At 39.5% G+C, this 20,041-nt stretch overlaps 1 protein-coding gene across 3 annotated transcripts; it reads right to left on the bottom strand.

Annotated features, from left to right (window-relative positions):
- Nucleotides 1-36: 36 nt before the first annotated feature.
- On the bottom strand, nucleotides 37-19,697 carry recql4 (RecQ helicase-like 4). Of its 3 annotated transcripts, none has more exons than XM_057827229.1 (26): nucleotides 19,468-19,697; nucleotides 19,342-19,375; nucleotides 19,139-19,245; nucleotides 16,653-16,799; nucleotides 16,453-16,583; nucleotides 15,540-16,362; nucleotides 14,817-14,899; nucleotides 14,633-14,732; nucleotides 14,378-14,543; nucleotides 14,075-14,314; nucleotides 13,907-13,999; nucleotides 11,199-11,335; nucleotides 11,046-11,129; nucleotides 10,651-10,839; nucleotides 8,701-8,883; nucleotides 8,441-8,636; nucleotides 8,183-8,376; nucleotides 8,030-8,113; nucleotides 6,338-6,475; nucleotides 5,079-5,334; nucleotides 4,887-5,016; nucleotides 4,661-4,827; nucleotides 4,293-4,470; nucleotides 4,071-4,227; nucleotides 409-517; nucleotides 37-222 (listed from the first exon to the last, which is right to left on the bottom strand). In XM_057827229.1, the coding sequence occupies exons 1-26, from the start codon at nucleotides 19,549-19,551 to the stop codon at nucleotides 101-103; spliced, it is 4,332 nt and encodes a 1,443-aa protein (XP_057683212.1). In that variant the 5' UTR covers nucleotides 19,552-19,697; the 3' UTR covers nucleotides 37-100. The 3 variants fall into 3 exon arrangements, with proteins under 3 accessions (XP_057683212.1, XP_057683211.1, XP_057683213.1); XM_057827230.1 differs by having other exon boundaries at nucleotides 41-222; nucleotides 5,079-5,322; XM_057827228.1 differs by having other exon boundaries at nucleotides 5,079-5,322; nucleotides 14,075-14,543.
- Nucleotides 19,698-20,041: the final 344 nt, after the last annotated feature.

Below are 20,041 nucleotides of genomic sequence, written 5' to 3'. Positions count from 1 at the left end.
TTTGTAGTCATTTCTGGGAAAGTTGATGTTTTGACTGTGAATAACAATAACCTAATTAGGAAAAATATATGTTTTATTTCATGTAAAAAAACAATGCACTTTACTTAAATTGAATGATTTCCTGAGTAGCCATTTTGATGAGCTGGTTGAAGTCAAACTGGATGTATTTCCGCCAGTAGCGTCGGTCTCTGCCGTACGTCTGGGCAGGATAACACGGACTCCCTAGAAGAAAGAAGGAAATGATTGTTTTGCTGCCGTTGACAGCGATTGAAGTCCAATCCATTTTGACTGGGAGGGATGATAGCTAGTCATCACATTCTTTCCCATTCAAAATAGATTGGTCAATGAAAAGGGTGAAATGTCCTATTTTTTTCAAATGAATTTTTAAAAGTGATGGTAACATCTTACCAATGCCATGAAAAATTCGAGCAACAGCTCTTCCGGAAAACTTTTCGTCACTTCTGTGAGACAGGAAGCTCCTAATGTCTGCTCGGATTTGGTTCTCCCAGTCCAGTAGCTACAAATAAACAACAATAAAAAATGTGATAATCAAGAGCAGAGGTGTCAAACTGTCTTTTTTGGAGGACTCAACAGCAAATAGTTCATTTGAATTCAGTATTTACAGTGTTTTAGTTAATGGAAAAAAAGGGGTAAACGGATTTTTTTTTAAAAAGTTTTTTCTTTTTTTTAAACACAGAAAAAACAGTAAAAAATTATAATTTCAATTTATAGATGAGTTATATTTTTTTATGTAGTGTTTTAATTTGTTCATAGTAATTAAAAACAACAAAAAAGGTAAATACTTCTAAAAATGTTCCTGTATTTAATTACATTTTTTTTTTAAAGGAAGAAAAATATATTATGTAAATATTCTCTTCATATATATGGCGGAAAACACAGAAAAGAATGAAAAAGCAGTTTCTGCTCTTGCACCCCTCTTTAAAATAAACTGCTGTATTTTAAGCCAAAAGAACTGTTGTGCTTGATAGAACAATATGTCTATATGTTGCCACAGCAGATTCATGGCGCACTAAGCCTCCGAACTATTTTTAATTTGTCCGTTTTACCCTGAAAACCCCCTTTTACAGATGTCGCGCAACTGCTTTTGTTTCAACCTAGCCATAAAAAGAAGGTAAGTTTTTAGCTTAGAATCATTAATTGATGTCTAAATTTTCGTAAAAAAAAAAAAAGACTTTAAAAAAAGTATTCACTCACATATTTTTAAACTTTTCAACGAATTACGTCACAATGAAAAATTTGGCGTCTGTAAAAAAAGTCACGGATATCGACCTCATAACTATCGCTTAATTGTATTTTTTTTGTTACTGTCGCATTTTCTCCGATATGTTAGATGATAAATAATTGATCCAAACAAAGAAAAAAAAAAAAAAAAAAAAAAACGTTTAAAAGGGTAAATATATGAAAAAGAAAATCTTGACCACTCCTTGATGTCTGCGATTTCTGCATCTCGACCCTTGTTATATCACCATGTTTCACCCATACAATTAAAAAAAATCCGGCTGTGGCCATTCACAGCTGTGTCTTGACACTCGGTGATACATGCTAAATGGAGTTTTTGGATCCAAACAAGGTAAGTACGGGATAATATCTCGCTATATCTAGCTTTCTAATGATGTATCACACATGCATTTCGGACAATTTTGAAAGTTGGCCAAATTGAGGGTCCCAGAGCGGAACTTCAAGTCACCTGAGTGTTTTCCGCCATATACAAATATAATGCATATGAGTTACGTTTTTCAATGTTTTCATTTGTTTAACAACAAAAATTTTAATATTTCTAAAAATATTCATGTATTCATTCAAAATTTTAAAAACAAAAATAATATATATAAATGTTCTCTTCACATAAAAACATATAATGTATATATTTTTTTTCATTGAGTTACTTTTCTTAAAAAGTCAATACAGGTAGTCCCTTGGTTACGAACCAGTTCCGTTCCTATGCTAGTGACGTTACCTGAATTTTCGCATAAATCGAAATTAACCCTTTAAGTACCCCTTAAAGTATGTATTTTGTTTAAAGATGGAGGATGCACTGCCCTCTAGTGGCAGCGTTGGGTCTGACTGGGCTGTTGCATTGTATGACTGAGTAGCAGACTCGTCTGACATGGATAAAGGACAAGCTGCGCTCTGGTTTGGCTCACATAAGGCTGTAAGTTGTTTTAGTTAGTCTATGTGCATGCATCTGTAATTAAATTTAGAGCTACAGATTGTAAAGTTTTGTGCGAACGATTTGCTGTGAGAATTGTAAATACGTTAGCATTCGTAGCATTTAAGCTAGCCGACTTTTGTTAAGCAAATTAGGCTAATTTAATCTACTAAATTTACATATTCATCAGACTAAACGGACGTTTGAACACAAACAGTTTTGTTTCAAGTGTTTTATTGTTAAAATGTGTGACGTTTTGATAATAAATATACATATGTGTGTAAAAATTCTCAAAAGTGAAGGACGTAAAAAGCTTTAAAAACCACAATTGCCTTGTTTGCTGTCTGTCAAGCTGAATAATATCACATTTTATGAAGACAAAACACGTCATATTAATAAAGTAAAGGAAATAATAAGAGACTGTGCGGTGTTGTGTTCGACAACGATGACGACAACGAAAATATTTCATCAACGAACGTTTTTTTCATGGTGATGATGCGCTGGTCTTGGGAGACTAAAACAGAATGAGATGGATGCCAGTTGTCGTCTGACAACACGAGAATGAGATGAAAATTCGCCACAGTTTCCGTCATAAATTTACAACGTGTGATATTTAGTGTAGTTAGCATGGATTTAGCAGTCTTAGGTCGTGTCACTCCTGTGACGTTCTGCGTCTCTCCCCCGATCCCCCCCGCCTCACACACACGTGAGTTGGCCTGTGAGTTGCCCATTCCAGGCAAATCTGAATAAGGAAAAACATTGCAATAAAATAATGCAAACTTGTTAAACTTGAGAGTAGCTGAGATCTGTCATGACAGAACATCGCTTCAATGATATCTGGCGTCACCTAGCGTTGTGAATGGGTATAACGTCTTGACCCCAAATACAAGACGGCCCCCTCTTTTTCACTATTATTTCAATGCAAAAAACACCGTCTTATATTCGGGCCAATATGGTATATGTGTCAGGTGCTGCTTGGTAAGTTTTGCTTTCTTATCTTGGCTAGATATGCCATGTTGCTTTAGCCTTTAAAGGTCTGTGCTAAGTGATCATCACACACTAAACGAACTTGTAGCGTTAGCATAGCGTTCGCATTAGCATTTAGCACGGCGACTCGGTGTCTTCTTCAACTCTTTGAAAACATTTTAAATACAGTTCGTGGCGTCCAGGTGAGTTTAATTAATTGCAAATAATGTGCTGTTTTCCTGCTGAGTGTGTATTATCATTATGAAAATGGTGATATTGTAGACAGTTATGTGTTCGCATCTGTCATATTCATTCGAAATTGTTGGAAACCTTTTATTTATTTATTCATGGACTAAAACTTTTGAAGATTATAGACGAAAACATATTGAAGATTATAGATGAAAACATTTTGAGAATTGTCGACTAAAACTAGACGAAATTGGTCTGAGTTTTTGTTGACTAAAACTAGACGAAGACGAACATATTTTGAAATAACTCAAATTTGACTAGGACTAATAAGTATTTTTGTCCAAAAGACATGAATTAAAACGGCTGCCAAAAACAACACTGATACTGTGAGGTACAATAAGGTACTGTTTACGTGACTTTTAAAAAAACGACTGGAGATAAAATGGCGGACGAGAGTCGGGCGTCGTAAAGCGTCATTAACCAGCGACTACCTGTACTCTTTTTTTTTTTTTTTTTCATGTTTATGTATTTTAAATTTAAAAATAAAAGAAGCAATATAAATGTATGGATAAATGTAAATATTCTTTGATTTCTTTAGTCCTCAATCTTTTATTGAGAATATTTTAGCGAGAAACGTGACGTCAATGCACAAGATTTACATATGCGAGGCCAGATCTAGCCCCTAGACGCGGGTTTAGCACCTGTAATCAAAAGTCTTATTTACAACACTAGCATTTTGTGTCACCTTATACTTGTCCAGACTGTCATCCATGTCTAGTGGATCCAAGTTGAGGTCCCGGTCTCGCCTCTTATCAAAATAGTCAGACAGGAGGCCCTTTAATTGCAAACTGCGACCATCATCCAAGTCGTCCACGCAGGATGACACGCTATTGAAAGCCACGCTAGCGACCAAAAACAAAAAAAATCAATATCTGTCTGACATCTTAATGAGTTGATGAAAGTGTACCTCTTGAAAGCCTTGAAGCAAGCGCTCAGCTGGTAAAGTTGCGACCTCTCGCGATCCTGCACACGCTGATGAAGGAAGCGACACACCTTGTCCAGCTCCTCATCGTTCAGGTCGCCGTAGGAACGGAAGTAGAAGGACAGGGATGAAAACTCCACGTGGATGCCGCTGCGTCCCCCAGCTTTACAAGCAGACGGTGATGATTTCACCCATTAAATATGGCTTGGAAACAGCCGGTATATTTAGCAGTGGACTACAATCGACCAATCAGATCGCAAGGATTATTTTCTGTGAATTTAAAGGTGTTTATCACTAGTAGACGTCCAAGTCTATTACTGTCAATGACAGCTACGTTGTCAGCGCCAACTCACATTTATCGGTGCTCCACTGCAACTGCCTGAGTCCCCTCTTCACCAAGGGCAATTGCCACCCCATGGTGTCGGCCACCTCCACCACGTCGAACTCCAGCTGGTCACATGACTCCACTCGCTGGCCGGCTACACGCCGCCGGGCCAGCACTACTGCGACGGGAGGGCATCTGCCAAGCGGGTTTCAGTATTTCACAAAATCGATGAGGAACGTACGAGACGGGATTACATTTTAGTGATCCTTCGTAGCTGTCTGGGTCCATCGTAGCAGCTGATTTTGCACACGGACAGCGTGGGGTGGAGGAGTTCAACGAAACGCTGAGGATGGAGCTCCAGATAGCATAGCAGTGTCTCGATACCTAGGAAATAAAAGAATAAGTTTAACTACTGCATGACTTTGTGAGAACGGATATCAAGCTACCTTCTTCTGTGATGTCCAGGCTCTCCACAGTCTCTTGGATGGGGACGGCTCTCTCATGTGTATGGCACACTCGCTCCATGGGCCAACCTATTTCTTGGTTGTCAACTTTCTCAGCAGTGCAATCATCCTCTTTTTGACCATCGTCCGTGGAAAGCAGCACCTCCTGATGGGTGGCTGTGTCACCCCCGTTTTCCTGATCGCGCATTTCCATCATCTCCAACAGCTCGGCGTCATCGATGTCCTCCTTTAACATAACCTTAGTTTGGTAAAAGTTTCAGCCCATGAAACCAAAAAAACTTTCGGTTCACGTCACGTTGAAATAAACAAAATGACTTTAATCTCGTAATATTATACAACTTTAATCCTTTAATTTTACAATATACTGTATGACTTCATTCTCGTGTATGGGGATTTTTTTTTATCCTACTATTATGACTATTCTCGTTGTAGAATCCACAACGCAAAAAAGCCCTTCAACCGGACGCTATCCTCTTCCGTCTTCCTCGCACACCGCTGGACAGCAGCGAAGAAAAACTCTCATGCAGCTCATTATGTGTTCGTTCTTTAATCCTAACGTAAACAAAAGAGCAAATGAGATCCAAAAAACATAAAGAGTGTAAAGAGGGCGATTAATCCAGAGAACTAGGTAAACTGAGGTAAAGGTAAAAAAATTGCTTGGGCTCTTATCCTTCTTCCTGCCTACTCCAATTGACTCGTCCAAACCACTCTCGCTGCTCATTTATATTGTACGACGTGACCTCATAAGCCCATCCCACGAAACCAAACAAACAAATCAAAACTTGTTTTATAGAACCAAAAAATAAACTATTCACAATTAACATGAATATCTAACTAAACGTAATTTAACACCTACGCTCGTAGTCCTATTTTTTTTCTTTCTTTCTTGGATTTTTAAGAACTGAATGTTGAGGAAAGTTCTGAGGTGGTCACGTTTTCATTAGTGAAATCTTCGCATCTCAAAGATAGATTAACTAAGCCATCTTCTCTGCGGCACAAAATTTGAACGCGCGATATCGCTGGACGCGGTCTATACGGTCGAAATAGCGACATCGCGTCACCCAGACGCGTGTCGCCCATCCTGAGGCCGTCATTCGGGCTTCAACGCGCGATTACATTTATATCGACTTTGAATGGGAACCCATCGCGCGACTGAGGAAAAACCGCGTGCAGTCTGAACGCAGCTTTAGAAGTGACGAGGATGTCCATCTTGACAACTCACACAGATGGCAGATTTTTACCTGGAAGAGTTCTTGTCTTTTCTTCTGGATTTGTTTGCATTTGCATGGCGGGAATACTTTCTGGACCAGACGTTTCACTGTGTAGTAGTCCACCGTGTCAGAGTAGATGTGGCGTCGCAATTCATGGAGGTCCATACCCTATACATTCAAAACACACCCAAAAAAAGGTATAAAAAGAATAATGAATGAATAGAATAGGTTGAGAAATATAAACATATACAGGTAGTGCCCAGGTTACAACATACCCGACATTCGCGATTTCGACTTTACGACGACTAAGTCTCGTCTGTCATTCTGTCTCCAGTCGTTTTTTTTTTTGTTTTTTTTAATCGCATAACCAGTACCTAGTTCTTGCCATGCCTACTCCCCCAGCAGCGTCGCCACCGCCTTGCAATTCCTGACGGCGTCAGGTCCCAGCCGCTGTCATCTCCGGTTCTCTCCTCCGGCCGCCGACAACGCGCCTTTTTCGGACTTCCCACTTCGTTGTTGTTATGCTGCTGCCGGCGCCACTGCTTCTCCCCCAACACCGACTCTTCTTGTGAATCCCGATCGTTTTTTTTTTTTTTTAGTTCGGACGGTGAGCTCGCGTTAAGAGAGGCGACCTGAACAGCCGTGAAATCGTCCCTCTTTTGTCTCCCTACTCTTTCCATAGCGTCCTTTTCTCTCAGGAAAGCAACTCACTCGCGGGTGAAGCCCGAATAATGTTTTTTTTTTTTTAAAGCCCGAACAGTCATTCAATATAACAGCATTTAACACAACGTACCTCACAGTATCTCATTTTTTAATTGATCTTATTAATACGACGTAGAATACATGTTTTTGGACAGTTATTTTGTAATTAGAGGCACTTAAAGGGTTAATTCCAATTTACGCGGAAATCCGGGTTACATTGCCAGCCTAGGAATGGAACTCGTTTGTAACCCGGGGACTACCTGAAGTAACTTTGAAAACAAGTAGCAGATGAATAATATACTAAAAAATGACAATAAATCAGCTGTTTAAATTATCTTACTAATTTGTAAAATATATTTTTCATTTTAATTCATGTAGTTTTAGTTTATCCTGTTTTATTTTTTATATTTATTTTACTTCATTGCTGTAAGTAGTAGTTTTTGTATTAAAGCAATGCAAAATGTTAAAGTAAATAAAATATAATAATTATTATCATTATAATTTATTAAATGTATATATTTTTTAAAATACATGAATAATAGCCTGGGAAATAACTATAAATGAAAAGATCCCAACAAATAATACGTAAAGAGAGTCGAACATTAAACTAAAAAATAATTCATAAATTGATAATAAAGATGATGGAAAAACAATATTTGAAATGTCAAAAAAAAAAAAAAAAAATGGTATAAAGACAATTAAAATAAACAAAGTGAATGGAAAAATTTAAAAAAAACACAGGAAAAAAATACATGTATTATACCAATTCAACTAAAATTTTCACAATATTTGTATAATTAATCAAGAACAACTAATGAAATAATACAAAATCAGAATAAAATGTTCTTAATGCTTTTATACTATTATGTTACCCTGCTAATTAAGGAAATATACTGTAGTTACCAGCCGCAATAACAAACACTTTAATCAGAATATTTAGTCAACTTTTAACCAGTACTTATATATATAAAAAAAAAAACAACAACTTTGTGCCATATACAAATATTTCCTTCATCTTACCTCAGGATCAAGGAAGAGGTGACAGTGCGCCGGTTCTCCGTCTCGCCCCGCTCTGCCTATTTCTTGAACGTAGCTCTCGAAGCTCTGAGTAGGGAATAATGTACGTTTGATAAACTTGAAATAGTGGATATGAAACACCTCCTAATTGCTTACCTTAGGCATGTTGTAGTGAATAATTCCCCGTACGTCAGATTTGTCCAGGCCCATGCCGAATGCCACAGTGGCCACCACAATCCGTAGCTGGCCGCACATGAAGTTGTTCTGAACCCGGCGGCGTTCCGAGCCAGAAAGGCCGGCGTGGTACGACTCGGCTTGCCACTTTAGGGGTTTGCGAATCTTCTTCCTTGCTGAAAAAAAACAATTCAAAATCAGAAAACTGATTTACTTTCCAAAGAAAAAAAACACTCTCACCAAGTTCTTTCTTCTTTTCCCCAACTGGGTTGACCTGCTGGCTGTTTCTGACGTGTTTATTTTCTTTCAACAGCACCCCCTGCAGGCAGGTTCTGAGCAGCGCGGCCACGCGAGCAGTCTCCTCTCTCCTGGTGCAGTAAACGATGACAGAGTCCAGACAGCCGAAGCGATCGCCTTTCAACAAGGACACCAGAGCCTTAAAAAACAAACAAATATCGTGTTGGAAATCTCTACTCAGAGGGGAAAAATATTGGTCACACCTGATCTTTTTCCTTATCCGTGGACACTGAGAGGTGCAGGTTTGCAGGCACGGCGGCGGATCGGACCGCAATGCCAGCCTGGTCATGAATGTCCAAATGTTGGGCGATGTCCAGAGCCGTAGACAACGTAGCCGTGGCTGTGAGTCCCAACAAACATTGCACGCCCAAGCGCTCTCTCAGAACCTGCAAAAATCATAGATGAATTAATAAAGTATCTATCTATATCTACAGTCATGTGAAAAAATTAGGACACCCTATGGAAGCCTGAGTGTTTTCTAACATATTTGGTCATATTGATATTTAATATCAATTTTAACAATCTTGAGAGATTCAACTAACAGAACTAAACAATTAAAATTGGAAAAAAAAGATTTTTCTAACTTTCTGTAAAATGTAATTTTTTAATAAATGCGATTTCTGTTGAGGAATAAATTAGGACACCCCTACATTCAATCCCACTTAAAATGGCTAAAATCACACACAGGGGTATCACATCAGGTGCACATGATTAGAACTTCATTACCCAGTGTTTTGAAGGAGGCTTGCCTTATTTAAACCTCGCATTTAGTTTGGTGTGCCCCTGACTGTTGAAGTGAGAGAAAACACCACGGTGAGATCAAACGAGCTGTCTGAGGCCTTCAGAAAGACGATTGTAGATGCTTATGAGTCTAGTAAGGGATTTCAAAAAATCTCAAAAGAATATAAAATCAGCCATTCCACTGTCGGGAAAAAAATCTACAGGTGGAGGACATTCAAAACAACTGCCAACATGCCCAGGTCTTGCCGTCCAAGCAAGTTCACCCCGAGAGCAGACCGCAAATGCTAAAAGAAGTCTCCAAAAACCCTAATATGTCATTATGGGACCAACAGCAGGCTCTTGCTACTCTTGATGTGAAAGAGCATGTCTCTACAAACAGAAAGAGACTTCACAAGTTTAACCTTCATGGGAGGTGTGCAAGGAGGAAACCTTTGCTCTCCAAGATGAACATGAAGGCCAGACTGAAGTTTGCGAGAGTGAATCTAGCCAAAGACCAATACTTCTGGAAGAATGTTCTTTGGACAGATGAATCTAAAATTGAATTATTTGGACACCAAAACAGAGGACATGTTTGGCGTAAACCCAATACAGCATTCCAGGATAAGAACCTCATACCAACTGTGAAGCATGGAGGTGGAAGTGTCATGGTTTGAGGATGCTTTACTGCAGCAGGACCTGGCCAGCTCACCATCATAGAATCCACCGTGAATTCTATCGTGTATCAGAAGGTGCTTGAGGAACATGTGAGATCATCTGTGAAAAAATTAAAGCCGAAGCGAAACTGAACCCTGCAACATGACAATGATCCAAAAAATTCCACTAAATCCACCAAGGACTGGCAGAAAAGGAAGAAATGGAGAGTGCTGGCATGGCCGAGTCAAAGCACAGATCTTAATCCCATTGAGATGCTGTAGGGTGACATGAAACGGGCTGTACAGGCAAGAAACACCTCAAACATCTCACAGCTGAAAGTATTCTGCGTTTCTGCGTTGAGGAGTGAGGCAAACTTTCTTCAGACCGATGTCAAAGACAGGTAGATGGCTACAAAAAGCATCTCACTGAAGTTATTTCAGCCAAAGGGGGGTAACCCTAGCTATTAGGTGGTAGGGTGTCCTAACTTTTTCCTCAGTTAGAATATGCATTTTTGTTGATATATCTGGTTTAAAGAGTAAAACAATGTTAATTTTTGTTGTTTGCCTGCAATTAAATCACTTTCTTTTCCAGAGATAAAGAAAACCAAGATCAGACATTGATATGTGAACATTTTTTAATCAAGAACTGAATATTTAATGGGGTGTCCTACTTTTTTCACATGAAAGTATATACACAGTATATCTGTCAAGGAGCATGTTTCACTGCCATTTACAATGGCAGCCAATGAATTAGAGTTCCCAAATTGCAAATTCACTCACCTTACAAAGCCTGAGATAGCACGGCCGAAAGTTATGCGACCACTCGGAAACGCAGTGGGCTTCGTCGATGCACGCAAATGCCACAGGGGGGAGCTCTTGCGCTGAAGGAAGACACCCCGGACCGGAGTTTCCGCCGCCCACCAGTGCTTCAGGTGACAGCAGCAATACGCACACCTGACCTGCTTTCACCTGAGTAAACCGAGGGATTACTCGTGAGTCTAAAATTAAGACTGACACGATTAATCGACAACTAAACGATTAGCAAATTGATCAACAACTATTTTGATTGTTGATCGTTTAGTGATGTTTTCGACCTAAAAATTGTCCAAATGATTTTTTTTTTAACCTATGAGAAGCAATTACAAAGAACACAGTGAAAAATGATTGCCTGTTACCTTTTGTATCGCGACTTCTCGCTGTTTCATTGTCATGTTGGAATGAATGCAGGCTGCTTTCAGATTGGCTGGCAGGCCAGAAAGCTGAAAAATACAAAACATGAGTTTTTAGTGTCATGTAATCACTAAATGTTTCTTCCCAAGGGTGCCTACCTGGTCATCCATTAACGAGACAAGAGGCGAAATGACCAAAGTGATGCAATTAGAGCGCTTGGCGTACAAGTAAGCCGGCAGCTGATAGCACAGGGACTTTCCCATCCCTGTCGACAATACTACCAAAGTAGAGAGACCTGTGCAGACACATAGAGTAGTCACAGAGGATGTGCTATGTTAGTTAGCAAAGTTTATATTTAAAAACATCCTTTAACGGCAATAGCGGTCCAGTCCGTTTTGAAAGTCAAAATGGATTGGAAGCAGTGTAGTTTTCGTCAAAGATGATGATAATGTTTTCGTCAACGAACAATTTTTTTCATGACGATTACCGTAATTTTCTGACTATAACCCGCTACTTTTTTCCTTTATTTTGAATCCTGCGGTGTATAGTCCAGTGCAGCCTATTTATGACATAATTATGTCATAATTATGACATGACACTATCATGGGTTTTACTGAATGTTTAGTTCATTAAGTGTCATCCAGCTAATTATGTCAGTAACTCCATTTATGTCCAGTTTGGATCTTTTACATCCATTCAAAAGTGAGATAATATGCCGGATAATACTAAATGACACGTTATAAGCATTCATTAATGCTTATGACAATGTTATGTCATAATTATGATTGTCTAATAACAGTCTGATGGCGGCACTGTCAAATGAAGTGTTACCAAATACAATGAAACAACTAGAACAGTAACTGAAGACATAATTAGCACAGAACATGAATTTTGATTGTTATTTACATCTGTAGCACTGCAATGCATGCTAAGAGGCATGTTGGACAACAACTGGCTTGACAACAGCAGGTGGCAGCAGAGGTTGACTGTTTCCCCCGAGGGAGCAGTGATGGCAAAATGAAGCTTCTTGAAGCAATGAAGCTTTGCAGCCAATTGGTTCAAAGCTTCTTGGTGGTTCATTTGGTCTTATAAAAGTATGATGCCGCGGACAAATAAAGTGTTACCGGTTGATATCATTTGGTGTAAATATCCCATAATACAGTGAGGACAGCTGCAGCTTATAGTACAATGCGGCTTATCTATGAACAAATGCCGTTTTCTTGCCAAATTTGGTCACTGGCGGCTTATAGTCAGGTGCGCCTTTTAGTGCGAAAATAACGGTATTTGATGATGACGAGCTAAAAACGTGTCTTGAAAGACTAAAACATAACGAGATGGATGCCAGTTTTTGTCCGACAAGACGAGAAAGAGATGAACATCCGCCATAGTTTTTGTTTTCCTTAATGTATGTGTAGTTAGCATGCATCGTAGCAGTGTTTGGTCGTGTCACTCATGTTTAGTAAGCCTGTATCCACCTCACCTTTCTTTTGTGAAACATGTGTCAGGTGCTGCTTGGTAAGTTTTGTTTTCTTATCTTGGCTCAATATAGCATGTTGCTTTAGCCCTTAAAGGTCTGTGCTGAGTGATCATCACACACAAAATATAACTTGTAGCGTTTGCGTTAGCATTAGCATTTACAGGGGTGAGTGTCTTAACGTCTTGGTAAACTTTTTACATACAGTTCATAGCGTCCAGGTGAGTTTAATTAAATGAAAATAATTTACTGTTTTCCTGCTGAGTGTGTATTATCATTACAAAGATGGGGATGTCCTTGTAAACGCTACAATTATGAGCTTGTCTGTCAATGTTCATTTCAAATTGTTGGAAACCATTTACTTATTTATTTATGGACTAAAACTAAGTTTACAGATAAAACCATTTAAAATGACTAAAATATGTCTAAGACTAATACCGTAATTTTCGCACTATATGGCGCACCTAACTTTATGCCGCAACCCACCAAATTTGGCACAAAAACGGCATTTGTCCATTGACAAGCCGAACTGGACTATGGGCCGCAGTTGTCCTCACTGTATTATGGGATATTAACACCAAAAGATATTAACCTGTAACATTTTATTTGACAGCGGCATCAAATGACTGTCATAAGACCAAATGAACCACCATGATGCTTCAAAAAGCTTCATTTGGCCATCACTACTCCCTTGGGGGAGACAATCAACCTCTGCTGCCACCTGCTGTCAACACTGTCGTTGTCCAACATGCCACCTAGCATGCATTGCAGCGCTACGGATATAAATAATAACCAAAATTCATGTTCTTTGCCAATTCTTTCTTCAGTTACTGTTCTAGTTGTTTCGTTAATTGCTAGTTATGGTATTTGGTAACACTTTATTTTATTTGACAGTGGCGCCATAAGACTGTCATTAGACAATCATAATTATGACATGACACTGTCATGAGCATTTCTAAATGGTTATAACAGATGTCATTTAGTGTTATTCTGCAAATTATCCCACTTTTGAATGGATGTATAAGATCCAAGCTGGACATAAATAGAGTTAGTGACATAATTTGCTGCATAAGCATTCAGTAATGCCCATGATAGTGTAATGTCATAATTATGACGGTCTTATGACAGTTTTATGACACCGCTGTCCAATAAAGTGTTACCTATTAACCCAAATAAATCAACAAATAAGCCACACTGGAAGATAAGCCATAATAAGGATTCAAGATGAAGGAAGAAAGTAGCGGCTTGTAGTCCGAAAATTACGGTAAGTATTTTTGTCCAAAAGACTAAGACGAAAATTAAAAGGGCTGCCAAAAACAACACTGATTGGAGGTCTATAGCCGTCAATGTGTCAGTCTTGCAGGACCTGTGGAACTGTGCGTCTTTATGTACCTGACAGGATCCTCATGATTGCTTCCTCCTGGCCCGCCCTGAACGAGTTGTAGCCGAGTTCTCGAAGAGCGACAAAAACGTCATCCGGTGTTGCTGAACACAAAAAATTGTGTTTTTTTTTTTTTAAATTCTTTTTTGTAATTATGATTAATAATCAACGTCATTTACCGTGAACATTGCCATCGTCGGTGAGGCTGTAAAGCGGCTCAACGGGCGGCGGAGGTGCCGGCCGCTCATAGTCAGGACGGATCACGTTAAGAAGAGCTTCGTCTCCGTTGTTCTCTGCTTCTTGGTCCTCTTGGACATGAGAATCTTGCAGCGTCCCTGTCGCTCTGGCGACCTCCTCCAGAGTAGGCAACTCAAAAGGTTCCTCCTCCTCAACGGGCTGCTCCGTGGCGGGTGGCGGCACTACAAATAGAAGAACACAGCTTAAATGCAGGCCTTGACTGGAAAAGGTTAGCATTGCGCTACCTGGTCCCTTGCAGTGGACGGCCCAGTGTCCTGTGCCGCCGCATTTGAAGCAGGTGTCACCCTGTCGGGTGTGACCGCCGCGGAATCCGCCGCGACGTCCTCTGCCCAAAAAACCGCCGCCACCACCAAATCGTTCGCCTTTCAGCTGGAACTTCTGCATGTACAACTAAGAGGAAACACACACGTTACATATGACTGAGCAGTTTAAATCTCATATCACATTTTTTATCCACTCTTTGTATATAATGTTCATACTTGCTTGCGTAGGGCCATTCCTCTCAACGCGTACCCTTTGACGTGTGATTTCTTCTTGAGATTGATCCTCACAAAGTTGCCTTCAGTAGCTTTGGAGCCTCTGGGAAAAAAAAAAATGTATGCATATAATTAGTACGTAGAAGAATGAGTAGAATGAGAAATGAGAGGGAGTAGAAAGGCTTACCTGGCTCTGATTGACTGTGTGTGATAAGATCTCTTTGTGTTAAAGTCTTCTTCAATTTCTCCAAGTAAGTTCTCTTGAGGAACCTGAAGAGTTAATAGGAGTTATTTAGATTTTCCCTAGTATCAAACAGATTTTTTAATGTTTGTCTTAGGGCTGCAGCTATCGATTATTTTATTAGTCGATTAATCGATTAACTAGTTAGTTCAAATAATCAATCGGAAAAGGAACATAAAAGATCATACCTGAGGTGAGCCTCAAACGGTATAAGAATAAATAAATAAATGAGGATCTAAGTACAACAAAAGAACAACTGGCTAACTTACATAGCAGAAGTCCGCTAGCTTAAATGCTATAAAATGCTTGTTTTTTTCCCCAATGCTCTTAACAAATGGTTCAAACACATATTCCTACAAAAAACAGCTAAATAAAACTATTAACTAAATTACGAATGCATTAAAAAAAATAGCTCAAAAAACTTAGCTTATGTTGGTCTTAACGGGGAGCAGCTGGATTCATGTGAAATGAGTTATTCACTGTTGCCACTGGAGGGCAGTGTATCCACCCAAATCAATAAAACTAAATGCAAACACTTTCAAAACAAACCATTTTACAACAACCACTTTGACTAAATGCATACTCGAAGAAGAAGATTTAATTTGAATCTTTTTTCTAATTGAATTACTCGAGTTAATCGATTAATCGTTGCATCACTAGTTTGTCTACCTTCTTTGGTGCCTTGGTCGGTTTGTTTTCCTCTACTACAGAGTCCTCTTTTGCCTTCATCCTTCGTCTCTTTTTCTTTCCATCTATTTCCTCAGCGTTCTCCTTTTTCTTTACATTGTTTTCCAAGTTCTTCTTCCTACCCCTCTTCCGGTCTCCCCCTTCTTCTATCGCTTCTCCTTCCCGCTGCCTTTTCTTCCTGTTCTTCTTTGGAGGGCTCTCATTTGCCTCTTTCGGTAGTGCTGGTTCATCAGTATATTCCTTTAGTTTCTGGGAATTTGGTGCAGGATTTACACAAATGTCAGTCACGGCATCTTTCTCGTCCCCTCGGTTCTCCTGAGTTTTCTCATTTGCCTCTTTCGATAGTGCTGGTTCATCAGTCAATTCCTTTATTTTCTTCGAATTTGGTGCAGGATTTACACAAACGTCAGTCCCGGCATCTTTCTCGTCCCCTCTGTTCTCCTGAGTTTTCTCATTTGTCTGACATCCATCCTGGTTTCCCGCGCCAGGCTTGTCTTCAGCTCCGAGTTCGCCAAAAACCTGACATCTCTCCAGCCACTTCCTGTCCACGCAGCTCAGCCGGTTGGCGGGAGTAGGCCTTCCCGCGGTTGAAGTGACTTGAAATCCTCCTAGATTTGCAGGTCTGAGGCCTCCACGTGTAAACCTTGAGTCTTTTTCTACATCTCCACTGGAGATGGGGGACAAGTGAGTCTTACTTGGTATAAGAGAATCTTTGGAAGGTTCTGGAATGGACGTAAATTGATCAAGAGGTTCATCAGGCTCAGCCAGATGGATCTTATTGGCTCCCAGTTTTGGCTTTACCGACCTGGGTAAAGAAATAAATAAGTAAATTTAAAAAATCTGTAAGAGTCTTCAGGCTTAAAATATGTCTTTGGGCTAAACAACAGTTACTCACCTTGATGAAAAGGTTCTGGATTCTGCATCATGGGATATGGCAACAACATTATTCTCCAGGACGCATTCATCATCTCTTTTTAAAGAGTTGAGAGGCACACGTCCAGTTCTTTTCAATGAAACGGTTTTGTTCTGTAAAAACAACAAGCACACATTAACATAGTAGTCAAGCACACATGCTTAGTTTTGAATTTGACTTACATTTTTAGACAGCGACACCAAGTTGGTCTTCAGTTTGAGACCGTAGTACTGCGCTGAGGCCTTCAGAGCGTCTCTGTCCTGGGAGGTCAGCGGCCGGGATGAAGACGCCGGTAACGCGCTGCGATTCAGGTGGGAACCCCAGCAGTCCTAAATAGACGCAAGTGTTCATGTTGATATACAGTACAGTATAGACAGACGGCCGCAGCTTAGAGGAGGAAGGACGGCAGGAACTCCAACATGATTTCGCATTTACGTGACCATCATCCGTCACTTTACACAAAATTTAAGGTAAGTAAACGCTCTCATGAACGTTTCCCTCCAGCTACGAGAGTTCACTCCACCGCGTTTCATGTGTGTAGCAATGGTAAAACAAATACGCTAACATAAGCTAGTTAGCATGCCAAGACGGTTAACTAGTTTCCTCTCTACCATTAGCCTACTTTTGTAAAGTCTGCCGCCATCTGTTCAAAATAACATTGTCATAACACAGCGTGTGGTATTTTTTCTCTCTGACGATTTTCTGTGTTCAGAAAATCGCCATTAATCGCTCGCCATTAATTCTCAACTTATTATTATTAATAGTAGAGTAAAACCAATTTGATCATTTATTGTTTAAGTCCAGCTCTATATTACCAAGGGTTCTTGTTCTAATGTTAAGCAACTTGAGCTGTGGCTGTACTCTATAAGCTCTATTTATTTAAATTTTAATTAAAATATTTCAGTTATTTTTTCTTATTGTAGTATTTATTTATTTTAACATTATATTCATGTTGACGTTCCAATTTGCATATGTTGTGTAAAAAAAATCCTGTTAAATGGAGAAAAGTTTTTTTTTAAACCCATACAGCTTAAAGAGCATACGACACCAGAAAAAAAGTCTTAAATGGCATTATTATGTGAATTAGAATCATATTTTGAAACGATTCGACCATATACAACAATTTAGCAAAGCGCAGATGACGAGAAATTAGTCTTTTAATCTGCCGGTTAGCCACGCCTACAATTATAGGGCTTTAGCGTCCCCAACAGGTGGATGACGTCAGCGGTAGACTAGGCTCATCGGTTTTACTATTCAGCCCATTGAGGGGAAATTGTTCAGAACGAGGAAAACGAGACGAAGAGAGCTGCAAAATGTCATTGTTTCAGTCTCTTTACTCCCAATATTTTTACAGGATATTCTTTTTATCCAAGTATTTTTCCCCAATAGCTATATAAATGGCTTGAGAAGGACCAGTCAGCCCGTCGAGGGGGAACTATTCACAATGAGGAAAACGCGACGAAGAGAGCGGCAAAATGTCATTGTTTCTGTCTCTTTACTTCAATATTTTTACAGGATATTCTTTTTACCCAAGTACTTTCCCCAATTGCTAAATAAATGGCATGGTCATGACAAATAACTTGTGCTAAATGGAATATAAAATAATAAAAATCCATTTATTCAAGACGACATGGCAAAATTACTCCATAATGGTCAAAACAGTCGACTTTACCTTTACTGTCACACCTGCCGAACGATATTTTATGACACCTAAATCGGACATATGTCATTTCCCTTCCCCGGCTTCGGAGAATGTAAACAGACCAGAAGGAGTGACAGCTAGCCGACATGCTAACCGAAACCGAGGGATGTTTCAAAGTCTTCGAAGTGGAAAATCACACATAACTAGCCTGGATTATTTGACATGACGACCCGGTTGTCGAGTTTCTTTGCGGATCGGCAAACCGCCCGGCGGAGAACAATTTACAGTTCGTTCCCTGGAGGAGGGTGGCTGGAATTGTTGTGTAGCTAACGTGCTAACAGCTAACTGCTAATGAGCGTGAGGATAGCTTTTTACATGCCTATCAATGATCAATCGTAAGTAGTCCTTTATTTAAAGGAATTTTATAGTGTTTACTTTGTAATCACTGTATTCGTATTTGACATAATACAAAACAAGATGTTTACTCACTTCCTTGTAAGTCCAATGGTCCCACAGTAAATATCCACGGTGAATGGGAACCTTTTGAAACTCCAAAAAGGCGCATACGCCTCTCCCGCATACAGAATGATTTTTCTGCAGCCGTTTGGCTGGCGTGATGCAAAAAATAAAAGTATTAATCCGCAAAATCAGCTGAATCCTTCGTCCTCATACACAACAGTACACTGTAGCGTGAAGAGGACGTCTTCTACCGTACACGTCACAGCGCCCTCCTCCTCAATGCGAGACCGAAGCCGGAAGTCACTCATTTTCCTGGCGCAGGATTCAAAAAACTAAATAAATATAGCGATCGCTTCCACACACATCCAAGCGGTCCATATCATTCAGGAGCATAAAATACCGCGTGTATTATGAAATAAACATGCTTTTTCGTGTCACAAGCACTTTAAAGTAACACATTTTAGAGCTATAATTGCAATACCGTGATACCGCGGTATTTTTGCTTTAGATTATCAGACCGTCAAAATTTCATACCGGCACATGCCTAATTACTATTATTATAATTACCTTCTGAGGTGCAGATCCAGACTGTTCAGTGTTATTTCTAGTTGCACTGTCGCTACTGCTGTTGTTCTCTTTGGCTAGTTTCAAACTGCGGTACTCTTTATATAGATCTGGAAAATATAAAAACATAATTACAAATAATCTAGACACACACACACACACACACACACAAAAAAAAAAACACTGTACGTAATACATGCACTTACTTTTCGTCTCCTCTGGAGCGTCATCAATGTCCTCCTGAACAATTTTGTGTGAATATTATCATAAGTAATTTAACAAAAACAACGAAATAGTAACAGACACAAATAAGTACATTGAAATATTGTTACCTTAGCAGGTTTTCTGTTATGCTCCTTGACGAAGCCTTGCTCCCAGCTTTTCAACAACAGTTTCACCTCGTTGTAGCGATCCATAATCGAAGAAAACGCTGACCTATCAGCTTGACTTCAGATGTTCGTCAAAGTTAAACATGGTTTATATGTATTATCATTATTAAACGAATGTTTGTGAAAGAAAAGTGTAGCGGTGCTTCGACTTGTGACGTCATGTGCCAAGCAAGAAAAGCGCTTCCTTGTTTTGCGAGGATTTTCCCGCGCCGGAAAATGGCAGCCCAGGTTGCCAAGTAACGTCAATATCAACACTCATGCAACACATTATTTATAGAAGCTTAAATCATAAATTCATTATTAATATTTGATTTATATTTTATTTTATCTGTTTAGATAATGTAAATGCGTTGGGAAGCGTTGTAATGTTTGTTTGAAAAAATCCGTGGTTGCTAGGAATCTGGCAACCATCATGAGCTGACATATAACACCTAAGCTAGGCCTTCCTTTTTAAAGAGACCGTCTCCCTTTAAGTAGGCGCCCAAGTGCTTTAACAATAATAAAAAAAAAAACGTTT

This window comes from Corythoichthys intestinalis, chromosome 22, assembly GCF_030265065.1.
Source record: "Corythoichthys intestinalis isolate RoL2023-P3 chromosome 22, ASM3026506v1, whole genome shotgun sequence".
NCBI lineage: Eukaryota > Metazoa > Chordata > Actinopteri > Syngnathiformes > Syngnathidae > Corythoichthys > Corythoichthys intestinalis.
Note: the sequence above shows the minus strand (reverse complement) of the source record. Positions and strands in the feature narration are given on the sequence as shown.